Here is a 14,315-nt window from a genome sequence, read left to right on the forward strand (position 1 = left end):
TGCGTGCCCGGTGTTCTATACTAGATTCTAAGAAAGAAAAGCACACCATTATCGCTATTACTATCGCGTAGTTTATAAAGCCAGGAAAATACGACTAGAGATACTTTTAACTTATACATATCGCGAAGCCAATTGTGATCGCACTTTTGCGGCCAAGAATATCATACGCATATCAGGCGAAAGCCAACGTAGCGACGATTCTATTCCGGGATAGCACATATCCTGATAAATCGTTAGGAAAGCACTTACGAATGTAATTACGATATAACTCGAGAGTTCTAAGTAGCAGGTAGAAATATATCGGCGCGTTAAATTATTCCGTTGTTTCCGGGGTGTTTCGCATCGCGTGAATCGCGACTGATTCTACAATTCCATTCCATGACCTTCTAATGCCTTCGCTTAGTAAATAATTGTTAATTGAAACTTCAAATAATTTCCATGTAAATTGATAGACACTGATTTTCTCAAGAAAAATGATACTTATGATTAAATAGCGATTCGTAACAAATTCATTGATTCAAATATATATTAAATATGAAAATTATATGCATATAGGCTGCGTTCCACTTAAAGTTCACAACGTTCGTGAGCATTGTTCATCCTTATTTAACATATACTATACAACAAAGATGAAATGATACCATAAGCGTTGTTAGTTTTAAGTGGAATGCAATCATAATGTTAAATATACAAAGGTGTGATAAATATGAAGAATATATTTCTAAAGTAAGCAGATGACCAAAGCAATAAAAATATATAATGAACAGAAAATAGAACAGGCGTTTGAAACTATATTTAGATTGGCGATAATCTGAATTAGCATTAAGTCCATAACTCCAAATGGTTATGAGCGCAATTGGTGTTTAATTTGTGAATCATAGAAATATTGTTTTCACAAAAAAAAAACGTGTTGCTAGAATACATATTTTAAACTATGCGTTAAGGTTGTTAATGTTAGGCGTCGCAAAGTGATTTAAAAAAAGCATGACGAGAATGAAAGTATAAACATATAATTGTAGCGTATTCGTGTGAAAATAGTGTCAATAGAGGTAGTGTAGGACTCATAACAATAACAATTAAACAAAATAAATTTGTAGCAAAATTGCGTTCTTGGCTATCAACAAAAACAATTTCTTTAAGTGTCGCGATTCACGCATACGACTTGTAATCGTTATAGGCAAAGATGGCTTTCATCGTTGTTAAAATGTTTATTGAAGAGTTCGTAAATATATATATATATATATATTATTGTATATTATTAAGCTTTCAGTTCTATGGACAGCGCTTGAATCTCGCAAGCCTAGTATAGATGCTAATTGAAACGAGAATTATCAGGGCACACATAAAAATAATATTAATGTTATACTTTAGTGTCCGATTAGTCTATATGATTGCTCAGAGCCAGTTTTTAAGGATTGACTTGACTTTTCCTTACCTTTAATTGCCCTATGTAATATAAATTATTCTGGCTCTCGGTATAATAAATTCATAGTCCTTTCAATTTTTTGTACAATATATTAACATTATTGTTAATTCTGCTATCTCATTCCAGACATATGTATAAAATTTGTATTTTCTTTCATTCTCGGTTCCTCTCATATAAATCTAGACAAAAAAATTAAATTTTCATCGTAAAAACACTGAACATAAGTAAAAATATAAAGATAATAAAGATATATAATATATATAAAGTAAAACGGGGTCCGATAGACCATAAACTGGAAAGTCAAGATAAACTATAATTTCTAATTATATATTAAATGCCACGTGTAAAATAATTCATACATAACTCAATAGCTTATATAACAAAGACTCTGATGCATAATACATGTGTATTATATAATAATCGAGGCTAATACTTTAAACAATTTCGTCATTGTTCACACAGAGTTTACTCTCGAGTCATGTACATTTGCTTTTAATTCTTATACGAGTAACGTAGTTTTCCATTTAATTTTTAGTTTTCCATTTCATTTATTTTTATGAGTGAAAGATTATTGGATCTGTTTGCTCACATTTATTTATTATCTCTAGAAGATATGAAATATTCTTCTATTAAATGTAAGTTCGATCGAAATTCAATCTTTTTAAAAAGATAAAGCGATTGCTCGAATAAGAATTAAACATCGTGGCATAAGTTATATATACCTTCGTGCGTAAAACGTTCGATAGATAAACGAATAAAATACACTCGGCTTACCGTTCGCACGGAAAGCATACACAGCATACCTCCGCTAAGTAATTGACCCATGTCAAAGTATGTTGTATCACATGTGTACATTTCCTTGTGCAGAAATAAAACTCCATCGGAATACCAAGTTGTTCGTTGTCTCTTTATTCTTCGTCAATTTATTTAAAATATCCGTTCTATAATATTATAGTAACAAGTCAGTTTCATTTACGAAACAATTATAAACATAGGTATTGACACGCATGCTCGAAGCTGCCATTATTGTACCTTAAAAGGTGCCTTAGAGTAACACTTAAAATTAATCACACCTCTTTTTAGATCGCAACTAGCACTAAACACGAGCGTCTAAACAACAAAGATAAAAATGCAAAATTTGACGTAATGTAAATGTCAGACAGCCGCATTTAATATTAATTGTAAGGCGCAAATATATAATCTTCGGAATGTAAAGTATCTTGCCTCTTATTTGTACCATATTCATATTCATATCTACAAGGAATATATAGCAAATACCATGATGGAAAGGTGTGCCATTACGCATAATTTCTAAACAGCCAATGACATTTTGTTCCAGTGGCCGCCATTTTTTAGTGGCAAATTTAAATGACGTATCATTTATAGGCGATTTTTGGCGCTCGTTTGGTACATGCACCAAAGCGTACTAAACTGTAGAACCAATAACATATAAGTAAAGTTTTATCTTATTGGTTCTGGTACAGTTTGGTACATGTACTAAACATCGCCAAAAATCACCTTATATAAACACAGGAATTTAAAAATGGAGGCCGCTGATACGATGCGCAGAACGATACGAAAACGCGTCTTCAGTATGAGCACACCTTACTTTCCTTCCACCATGGCAAATACTATATTAAAGCTTCTATAATAATAAATGCAAATATTATAAAAGTATATTTGTATATATATATGTAGATTTAGTTATATTTAGATAAAAATAAAAAGAGATTTATATCTCTTATTTGCATTCTTAAACACGATATATTCCTCATAAATATATGATATAATTTGATTAAGTAAAAAATTATATACGCGAGCATCTATAATAATGAAAATAATTGTATTTAATTAAAAACGCCGTCTGGATCTTTCAATTCCTTCAGCTCGAATTATTAAACTTGTCCTAGAGCATAGCTATCTCCTAAATCACATACAAAAAATATCCCAAAGTTGCACTTTCTTCCTACCAGACAATCCTGGTATAAAACATTTGAATTTATTATTATACAAATATTAAATCGACACTATTAATAATATTTTTAATCTTCATCATTAAATCTATAAAAAGATTCTACTAGAACCATTTTGTAAAATTTATTATAAATTAATAAAAAAACTAAATTTTGTATACTCACATACAACAAAATCTAATTTACAACTTTCAATGCTAAAAGCTTTGCTAAATAGTAAGCCTAATCATTTAACAATTGTAATCGAAGAAAAGTGTACTTTGAGACGCATCATGTAATTATGCTTAAGTAACATGATCACAACAAATGTATTACATTAGTTTTGGTCCATAGATAAAATATTTTCAGACTGCCTTTCTTTGTCTGCCTGCTGCAAATATTAAACTGTCACATTAACAAAATATTACGTATAAACAGTGTCATTGAAGCTGGGTAGAACATATTGAATTGACAGTTGCATTGCTCAGAAGAGCAAAAACATAATCAAATAATATAATACAAAAAATGAGTAGAACAGTTCTATCAATTAAGTGCGAATACAAATACCAATTTTGCAACCCTCTGACGGAGATCGTGCACTGTAAGAAAAATAGATATACATATTATCTGTAAAGATAACATTATATGAATTTCGTTAAAATCTTTCTCTCAGCGGTCTTTTTACAAGATATAACTTTGCAAATAATTGAATTTTAATCTATCTTATGATATATCTTATTCAAAGATCGATGAATAAAAGATTATAATATAAACAATTTTTTTAAATAAAAATTCACAAATTGTACTTACATCTTCCTGATAACTCTTAGTATCGCGACATCGTTAAATCGGCATTAACATCCTCGAACTCTCCACGCACGAAAGAGTGTGCGAGGAGATTATTTGCGGTTGGTCTTTTCTTCGGATCGTGTTGAAGACACTTCTTTACGAGGTCTATACCTTCTGTAGAAAGGTTCTTTGGAAGTGTTGGTGTTTCTCCCATTCCAACCTTGTACAAACAAAACGAAAAAGTCTCAAATTAGATAATTAAAAATATTACAGATGTAATAGAATGTTTTAAGTATAAAGAATATTTAAAATTGATTTAAAAAATAAAGATACAAAAAAATCATTTAAAATCTTAATTATTTAATTCTTCGTTTATCTTTTAAATCATAAAATAATTAAACTACTTTCCACTACAATAATGCATTTATACAATTGTGTACCTTAAACATAATCTGATAATTTGAATCGTAATCTGACCAAGGCCGTCGTCCACTCGCCATCTCGATGACGCAACAACCCACCGACCAAATATCGGCGGCTCTACCGTGTCCACCACTTTCAGATTTCATAAATACTTCTGGTGCCATATAAGCTTTAAAAATTCAAGATAATTAAAAATGCAAGCATTGTTAAATTTTCAAATAGTTTATTAAATTTTTAACTTTAATTGCATTATCAATTATTAAATTTATAAAATTTTTTAACTTGAAACTAACCTTGCGTCCCGACAAAGCCTTGGAGTTCCCCAGGCATAGTTGTGTGTGCTTTAATCTGCACCGCACTACCAAAGTCACCAAGTTTCAGACAATTGCCTTCGTCCGTTAGAAAAATATTTGCAGCTATAAAAAAAATCGTCATGCAATCGCAAAAATTGACAAATGGCATGGATATTGCAAAAATCATTTTATTCAAATATACCTACTTTTAATATCTCGATGAACTATTCCGTGAGAGTGCAGTGCTGCTACCGCCGAAAGAAGCTGATGAGTGTATTTTCTGATCAAAGATTCCGGCAGTCCGTTGCCGCTACCCGCCACCAAACTTTCAAGAGTTCCCTCCGCGCAAAATTCCATGAAAATCAGCATCTCCTCCTGAAAGCAAAATTCATCATGATAACATGATAATCGCAAATTAATGTATCATAATAATAATAACTTTGTTTATCGTACACGATGAATTTCTAGCCCATAATAGCGCACTAAATGTCGATGTTGGATTCCTTCGAATATCTGTAACTCTTCAGCGACACGCCTGATCGCTCTATGATCACCAGGTTGCAGTTGAACCTCTTTCATGGCCAGCAATTCACCAGTTTGATTATTTACTATGGTATATACTTTGCCAAATCTTCCTTGACCTGCATAAAATTTGTTTATTAAAATAATGGTACTAAAAATTATAATTAGTGATTATATAGTAATCGTAGTACGTACCTATTTTAATACCTCGCTGCCATGTAAACGTAACTCGTCTTGCCTTGATGTGAACTTTATCGACTGCTTTTCTATCGACAACTTGTCCGATTAATTCCCGACTTCGTAATCTTTCGTCAAGTTCGTTCTCAACTTTCCTGATGGCACGAACAATCCTCTCATGCCTATGTGTACCACGCTCAGGCATGTTTATTATCACCGTGAGATTTCCGTCAACTGCGCTCGGTGAATTATTTTTCCTCGCATTGACTGACAATTCTGGCGACTTCAAAGTATCTTGGCCTTCTGGGGTTTTCCGTGGTTTCTGAGATACTGAGCTGGTGCTCGTGGTTCTAGTGCGATGGCACGGCGATGAAGCTCTTGATCGCGATAATCTTCTTATGTCTGAAAGCAAATGTCAATAACTATCCATTTATTCTGTTTCAAATTATTCATTTAAAAAGTTTCAAAAACTTTGATAAATTTAAATAATAAAACAAAAATTTAAAGCAATAAAAATAATATCAATAACTTCTATTAAGTTTCTAATTAGAAGATAAATGACATCTATAAATTAATCGTACAAAAATTAAAATTAATGATTAATTTCAAAAATCATAGCTTACTATCTGTCTCCGGCGTTGATCCCGTAACTGACACACTTCCCACTACATGAGATATACAACGATCCATGAACCTCTTTAACTCCTCGAATTCTTGGTCAGTGAGATGCTTCGTGTTTTGTGGTTCGCACACCGTTATTAAAAATTCTAGACCTTGATTCGCCCATCTAGGCCTTAAGCCGCGGCCACGATCGCATCGTGTTCTCACAAATTCCATCCATAGTAGTGCAAATGATACTAGACCTCGCGCCAGAATCGCTTTTTCTTCCAGAGAGAATAGCTTGCACATCTCTTTATGAAAATCGAAGCCCATCTTGTAAGCTTGATGGAGGATTTCGCGAATCCTCGATCGTAAAGGCATCTGGTATTCATTTTCAGTACTCAATTGCTCCACTTCGTTGGCTTCACTTTGGAAGTCCTCGATTACCATCGTTATGCGACACCTCAAATCCAGAATAATGTCCTATACAAACGTGAAAATATTAACTTTCCGATTATGTCACATAATCGTTTATTTACTGTTTTACCTTTAGCAATTTCAGCGATTCATCCAACTCGTGATCGGAAACGGGCCATTTCTCGATGTTACATTTCAAGCATTTAGCGAGGTTAATGCTTTTCACAATCTTCTCCCGAGTCTCTACAAACATTCCCTGCCATTCGCGACCCACACACATCATGTGAAATCTAAACATTAATTCGCTATTAAAAAAACATTTTACAAGTGTCCAAAAAAAAAAACAAATAAATGAAAATATTCTCTTACTTGCTTGATAACTCGTCGTCTCCTTTCTCTTCGCAATACGCATTCTCTCGAATCTCGCGAGTCCGTTCAACAAGAAATTCGTTAACTTGTTTGATCATCGTACGCGCAATCTTACTGTGAGAAATATTTTCACATCAAATATCAAAAAACAAATTAAATTAAAGAACATTTAATAATTTAGTTTTCATCATTCTTATATTAATTTAGTTTTATTTTAGTTTATTCTATTAGTATTATTTTCTTAATGTAATATATATAAAAAAATTTAATCATCTTGATATTTTACTCACTAGAATTTCACGCCAGCTATTTTGTAGCCGTCGCTTATATTTTCAGCGATGGATTTGACAAATAACCACTCGTCCATAATCAGATTTTTGTGAAAACTGTCATGATGCACCATGTCTACCCACTGCTGAAGATAATCCAAATATAGCTCGAACACAGCTTTCAAGCTCTCGTCAAAGTACTTGACGTCCTCCTCGAACAGACTCTCACAGCTGGCTCTGTCGCCGTCACTGGCGACGGCAGCACGAGAGTGCGCGGCAAACCGATCGCGATGAATGCAAGCAATCTTAAGACCCTCGCGAAGCTCCCGCATGAGCTGTCGGACCGACAACGGACTCGGCTGCTCTGGCTTCTGTTCCAATCTCATTCTTAGAAATTCATGGACCACATCCAGAGGCACACGCGAAAGAAATACAAAAGCTGCCCTAAAAAAATAAATATCAACCGTTTATTTTAACGGATAGCATAATATACAGCTTAATATTCTCTGTACTAATTTTGAATTTTATTTAACCAAGAAAAAATTGTTTATGCATTTTTTTCAAGTTTTTTTCTTTCTCATTAAAAATGTTAACATTTTCTTTTGGTTTAATTTTAATTTAATTCATGATAACGTACAAATATAATATCAACTCAAACTTTAGAACAAAATTTCTAAAACATTAAATATCAAGAAATCTTTTTAGTAGTAATTCTACACACCTGTATGATGGTAGATTCAATTCCTTCGCTTCAGAGCTCCAAATACCATATCGTCGTAATTCCTTGTCTCCTTCGTATTCTTCATTCGCGCTACTATCACATCCTTCAGAATCATTTTTCTCTAAAGTTAATCTTGCTTTTCTCAATATAGATGTGTGTAGTCGATCCAAGAAATTCAAACTTTTTCTGAGACCTCTCGTTTTCAATACATCTTCAATGTATTTTCTAAAGGTTCAAACAAAAATTGTCATATAATTCATAAGTTATATCTTTATATTCCTATAAATTTAAATTTTTATTTAATTTCTTGAAAAAAGGTTATAAGAAATTTTATAATAAATGTTATAATGTAAATACACATATTAACTATATATAAGAAATAATGTAATAAAAAATTTTTAATAGATTGATGTATTAAATATAAATTTATCACAAAACGTACCTATACGCGTGTCGATCAAATTCGACCAAGTAAAAATCGAGTCGGTCGACTCTTTCGTCCTCGAAATATGAAAACGAAGTTTCTGGAGTAGGTGGCAGTGATTGTGACATTAACGATAAACCGCCGATCGAAGAATTGTTACTGTTATTGCTGTCGGAGGGGCTAGAAGTTTCATCCTGTTGAGGTAGTTCAAATCGCACCGTGGGTTGTCGCTCCGCAGAATCAATAGTATCTGAAGATCGCGAACTAAGGATAGGAATAATCGATTACCTAACTCCGAAGTTTCTGTGTATCAAGAGAAATTCCAAAGTATCTTCTCTTTCAAACACATTACAAACAGAACGAAATACAAATATAAATAATACAATTCAAAATCAATATACCTGATGCCAGAGTCGTTAAAGTCATCCTGTTTTTTCTTGCTGTGTAGCATCATAAGTAATCTGCCCAGTATTTGCAACTTGAATCGATGGTGTTTCGTCATGTTATACCAAAGACACATGGCCTTCACCCTGTCTGTGAACTGTGAGCTCTTGTATAATGGGTAATTGACGGCGAACACATGGGAGGATGGATACAGACCCTCTGCAACTTCCAAGCGAGCTAGCAAACCCTCCACCTGCTGCAACGCTTCCCCCTGCGCACGGGCGCACGCACGGCAATACATGGAAAGACAGCCCGGGCATACGCCTAGTTCGATATTCGGGCTTAAACCGGAATTTGTGGATCGATCGCTCGCAACGTCACCAGGGCTGACGCAACTCGAGCCTCCCTCTTGCACGTCCGCAATGAAATCGTATCTAATGCAACCATTGCGTTCTCTTAGCATTATCGGTATATTTTCTTTTTTTTATATTTAATTATAAAATTATGTATCGTAAATTGATTCTTCTCAAATATATTTGCGCTCACTTGTACTCCATTATTTCTGTGAGTAAACCCTCTACCGCTTCTCGTTGGCGACATAGATATTCATCCTGCGCCACCAGACTACGGTCCGCATGATACGCTTGCAATTCCAGCCATATCAGGTCCTTTAATTCATTCTGCCATCTCGTTTCCTCGTGACTCATCTGACGACGACAATTTCGTTCTGTACTTCCCTGTACAACAAGAAAAGAATAATCAGTAATAAAAAAATAAAAAAGAAAAAATTTTTCAGATAATATAATGCATTTTGATTTAATTTATCAAATTTCTTGCGCAATAATTACCAATCTAATTAAGAAAGAGAATGTATCGTGGAAAATTTCTCTCTCCCTCAAAGTCTGCGTTCTTGGCGATTGCGAGTTTATATTTTCCTCGTTTATCACCACGCTACGCTCGTTAACTTCGCACTCCACCTTCTTCTCTTCCACATCGACGGGTTTAGATCGCAGGCAGCGGAATCTATTTCTAGTCTCGACCTGCGAAAGATAGTATACTATGCTTTGACTACATGCCAAATACGTTCACAAAAAAGTGAGAATGGCTACGTTTGAAAGAAATAACGTTTGAAGGACAGGAAAAATGGATTTGGCACAAATACATTTAAAAATATATATTAGTTACAAATACAACAATACTGTTAAGTTTTCCAAACGCGCCACTCAAAATTAATTCTCTGCCTTTTCAAACCTTGATTTGATTCGGCGTTGACACTGCCATTTCGCCGGTGTACCTTTCGGCATAATTGTGAGCAGCCTCCACGTCGAGCTTGAGGTCCCTCTCGTTTCCACGCAGTAGTTTCAAGCTTCTCTTGCTCTTTCTGTTGTCCTCCTTCACGTCCTCCTTCGCTTCATCCTCGTTATCCTTATCCGCTTTATCGCACATCTCGTTGAAGATGATAGTATCCAAAGTGTTACGCCTGTAAATAGTTGTCCTCGGCCTACCTTCTTTCTCTGTTGACTTAAGATCACTGGAAATAACAAAGGACTAAGGATAGTTCGCATACTTTGTATCGCGCCGGTGATAATTAAATTAGCGACATTGAGTTGATTCATATCGCGAAAACTGTCTTCCGCGAAACGTAAAAGTGATTTCTATGCAGTGAAAATGTTTCTTATGTAATTTACAATTTTTAGGTCTAAATTCGTCCTAATTTTATCATATTTTTTTGTATGTGTAGAATGTTAAATTTTAAATTATCAAGATCATTATTAGTCTAACATCTAAATGATTAGAAAGAAAAATTCAAATTCACTCTTTTTCAAAATTCTCATCATTCGATTAAGAAACAAAATAAGCAAATTTAAACGATGGTGCATAAAGAGATTTATGTTTTACAATTATTCGTTAAATTCATTTATGTTTAATCACAAATGTTAGGCCAAATTCATTCATGTGTAATAATTTCCAACGTAATTTTTCGTGCAAATGTAATTCGCAACTTTGCTACACGCACCTCCCCGAGAGTTTCTGCTTCATGTGCCTTTTCTTGCGACTGAGACGAGTCCTGGGTGGCGTTTGTCCGTAAATATCCGACATTGCGTGCAGCGACTCTTCGAACTCGTTTGGTGGACTGACTGAATCATCCTTGCTGCAAGCGAGATATTTAATTGAATGTACGTTTCCGCCGGAAGATTCAGCGCCCCGATTATCGCCAGGAAAATTTATGGAAACAAAATGTACTTATTTCTAGGAAATTTATGGAAACTTCGGAAATAAAGCGTTATCATAAAAGTTGCATAAATACTCCAACACAATTTCGTACATATTTCCTTTGTATGCTCAAAAAATGTTTTCTACTATATTCTCTACTATAGTCTCTTTATATGTGTAGAATGTAAAATCAAAAGTATTATTAAGCTCAATTAAAAGATTATAAAAGATTTACACTTCTTCAAAATTTTCATCACTTAATTAAGAAAGATAAAATAGAAACAATGCTTATTCGCATTAAGTAAATAAAGTGTCTAATAAAAATTAAACAATTAAAGTATATAATTTATCAAATAAAATGTCAGTATGCTAGCATTATAATAAATTCCAGCAAAATATAGCAGAATGATAAATTGGTATAAACTATGTTCTTGTTAAGATACAATAACAAAGACCACTGACATAATCTAACAGCAGATTACACCAGGAAAAAACTGAACAAAATCTGCCATTTACTCATCATTCAAATCATTCAAATAAAATATATCATTGAAATGGATCACTAAATAGCAAATTTTGCAATCAATTTGCTGATAAAATTTGCAACAGACACTTTGCAAAACTTGTTTCTGACGGATTTGTTTATCCGATCAAATATCTGTCTTACAAGCAAAATGTTAACAGTACAGCTAACAATTTGACAAATTCAAACAGGATATTGCAAGGCCTGGTCTACAATAGCTGGAGTAAGCATAGAGTAAGAAGAGTAAGATAATTTCCTTCTGCGCTGTGATTGACCGAACATTAAAAAAAACAGGAGTAAGACAAAATGAAAATAATTTATTTCGCTTACGCCCTTACGTCAGCTTTCTTACACTGGATTAATCCTTTTACGCCTAGTCTTACTTCTCACTCCATGCTTACTCCAGCTATTGTAGATCCAACAGATTGAACTGTGTTCTCATTAAGCTCGTGTTCTGCCAACCATAATCTATTTTCAACCACTACAGAATTTGAGTAAAAAATATCAATTAAAATGGTAAATTCTGCTTGATTTTTCCAATCAAATACTGTTACATTCTGCTGGCAAAATTTATAGCAAGCTTTTATCTCAACCTGTTCCTGACAGATTGGATTGTTTGGAACACAAAAGTAATGGAAAATTATGGTAAATTAACAGGAATTTAAATTGGAAAACAAAATTATAAGTATACTATTGCCAGAAGTGACAATTATGACAACATTCACTACCTGAAGAAGCAATTAGAATTCTTTTGCATCAAAAATGTTATATAAAACAATTGCGACGCGAATGATTAACGTTCCCCTCCATTATCGCGGAGAAACAACAGTGAGCGCGAAAGACTTGTCTATCTTAAACTCTTGCACGAAATTTTTCTTTTTACAAAAACATACGAAAGACAGACAAAAAATCGTGAATCCGTGTACCAACAAACGAGCGAGAGAGAAAAAGAGAGACGATAATATCTTGCGCAATAAATCGTTAGGAATTCGCAATCGAGAATCCCTGTCGTCGACGTTATTAGCGCCTCGGCGAGCTCCGTCGCGACTGGCTCCCTTTCGCGCGCGCGGCCGACGACGACAGGGATCCCCATCACGCGCACTGGCCGTGATCCACCAACATCTAATCCGGTCGACCGGTATGTAAACAAAGGGCGCATCGCCGATAGCAGCGGCGCGGCGGATTCGCATGACGCCGGTCGCTTCTCGTCGATCCGGAGCGAGTGCGTAGGTCCACGTGTACACCGTCGCTGGCCGAACGAACGCGAGTACCTGGCGTGATCGACGTCCTCGTCGTCGGTAGACCCGTATTCGGGGATCCTCCCGGCACCACGACTCGACCTGACACGACGCATCGTTGTTACTGTCTCGCCGTCGTCTTCGTCGTCGTCGTCGCCGCCACTCATGTCGTCAATCACCCGTCGTCGTTGGTCGTCGTTCTACTTGCTCCATAGATCGTGAGACGCATGCGCGTTGCCGTTGGCGAGCATCGATATGTGTATCGATACTATCGATTCGATAGTCGCGGAGGCGGGAATTTTCGAATAAACCGCGAATCACGCTGAAACAATTAAACTTTTTCACATAAGAGAAATTGATCATAATTCTTTATTTTTCTTTTCAAAATAAAAATAATTCTAGGATTCTGATTGATTAATTCTGCTCTAAGGAAATTTTGATTTGAAAAGTTATGGAAATTTAAAACTACAGGCTTCTTAGGTTTTTTATTTTTCTATTCAACAAAAAATTTTTGATATAAATACTCAAACTTTTGCTTTGAAACCAATTGCAAAGAAAACAGTAAAAAACTTGGTTTATGTAGAGAAATGATTATTTTACTGCAGTTTTAGGTAAATAACTTTTAATCGAATAACCGGATATAAATAAATTATTGCACGAATATTTATTAGTATATGTAAAAAATTTGATTTTATTCGTAATGCTACTTTTTCATCAAATTTGTAAAAAAGTACTATAAAACGCGATATTGTATAAGACAAGAGCAAATAAAAAACTCTTAAACACAAAGAGAATTATGTTCAATTTTTACAGATATTCAAACGTAATAATACAATCCATAAAATATTAAAATTTTTGCTAACTTTGAGACGTAATAAAGACGCTTGTCTCAAACAATAGAAAGATTAAGAGATTTTATTTTTGAACACATAAAAGTAATTTTGCATATAAAGTGGCAGTTTCATGTATTTTTAATAGTTTTTGGAATGATCGCTATTTATATTCACAAATGTCATGTGATCTACATCACACAGTGACTCATCGTACGTTGTAAATGCAAATCATGCCAATCACACTACAATATTCATATGCAACACTATTTCGTATATATTCAAGAATAGAGCCTATCAATTTTGAAATATTTTTCGCAATAAACTTTATGATTTTACAAGATGCTCATTATGTATAAGCATTAATATCTATTAAATTATTATTTCAAATGTGTATTGAACTTTCAACTTTGATTTAAAACATCCAGTTGAATAGTAATCGGCGCGTAGTACAAAAAAAATAATAAAACCGAAATGTATTTATAAAATTTATAAATTTATAAAAAATATTATAAACGTGAGATTTCGCCTGATTCATCTTGACAAATGTTAAGAAGGAAAACGTTAAATCGAGAAAGACATTAAGACTCATAGAATGTAAAAAAAAATTGTTATATACTAATAGAACAAAATAAAATAACTAGATTTTTCAAGATTATTTAAGTATCTTTCTCGTTTTCTTGGTAGTGAAACTTAAAAAATATTTCGGTTGCATCGTCGTTAGCATTTCAATCCTTGGTAAGG

General features: G+C 33.9%; 1 protein-coding gene across 3 annotated transcripts; it reads right to left on the reverse strand.

Annotated features, from left to right (window-relative positions):
* Positions 1-1,973: 1,973 nt before the first annotated feature.
* On the reverse strand, positions 1,974-12,960 carry LOC105831896 (mitogen-activated protein kinase kinase kinase 4). Of its 3 annotated transcripts, none has more exons than XM_012672353.3 (19): positions 12,775-12,960; positions 10,784-10,918; positions 10,018-10,297; positions 9,615-9,806; positions 9,313-9,503; positions 8,784-9,200; positions 8,401-8,646; positions 7,959-8,183; positions 7,259-7,681; positions 6,969-7,082; positions 6,730-6,904; positions 6,206-6,665; positions 5,601-5,984; positions 5,337-5,524; positions 5,090-5,258; positions 4,884-5,006; positions 4,608-4,759; positions 4,189-4,387; positions 1,974-3,977 (listed from the first exon to the last, which is right to left on the reverse strand). In XM_012672353.3, the coding sequence occupies exons 1-18, from the start codon at positions 12,906-12,908 to the stop codon at positions 4,205-4,207; spliced, it is 4,191 nt and encodes a 1,396-aa protein (XP_012527807.1). In that variant the 5' UTR covers positions 12,909-12,960; the 3' UTR covers positions 1,974-3,977; positions 4,189-4,204. The 3 variants fall into 3 exon arrangements, with proteins under 3 accessions (XP_012527807.1, XP_012527808.1, XP_028048853.1); XM_012672354.3 differs by having other exon boundaries at positions 6,730-6,889; positions 12,775-12,959; XM_028193052.2 differs by lacking the exon at positions 1,974-3,977 and having other exon boundaries at positions 4,205-4,387; positions 6,730-6,889.
* Between the last annotated feature and the right edge of the window lie 1,355 nt (positions 12,961-14,315).

Source organism: Monomorium pharaonis, chromosome 9 (assembly GCF_013373865.1).
Source record: "Monomorium pharaonis isolate MP-MQ-018 chromosome 9, ASM1337386v2, whole genome shotgun sequence".
In the NCBI taxonomy this organism is placed as follows: Eukaryota; Metazoa; Arthropoda; class Insecta; order Hymenoptera; family Formicidae; genus Monomorium; species Monomorium pharaonis.

Excerpts from the sequence above, each read along its gene's own strand:
- LOC105831896 (XM_012672353.3), bottom strand. The coding sequence starts at position 12,908 with ATGAGTGGCGGCGACGACGACGACGAAGACGACGGCGAGACAGTAACA. Across the intron at positions 7,682-7,958 it reads TTGAATCTACCATCATACAG|GGCAGCTTTTGTATTTCTTT; the intron begins GTGTGTAGAATT and ends TTATTTTTTTAG. Across the intron at positions 6,666-6,729 it reads AATCGCTGAAATTGCTAAAG|GACATTATTCTGGATTTGAG; the intron begins GTAAAACAGTAA and ends ACGTTTGTATAG.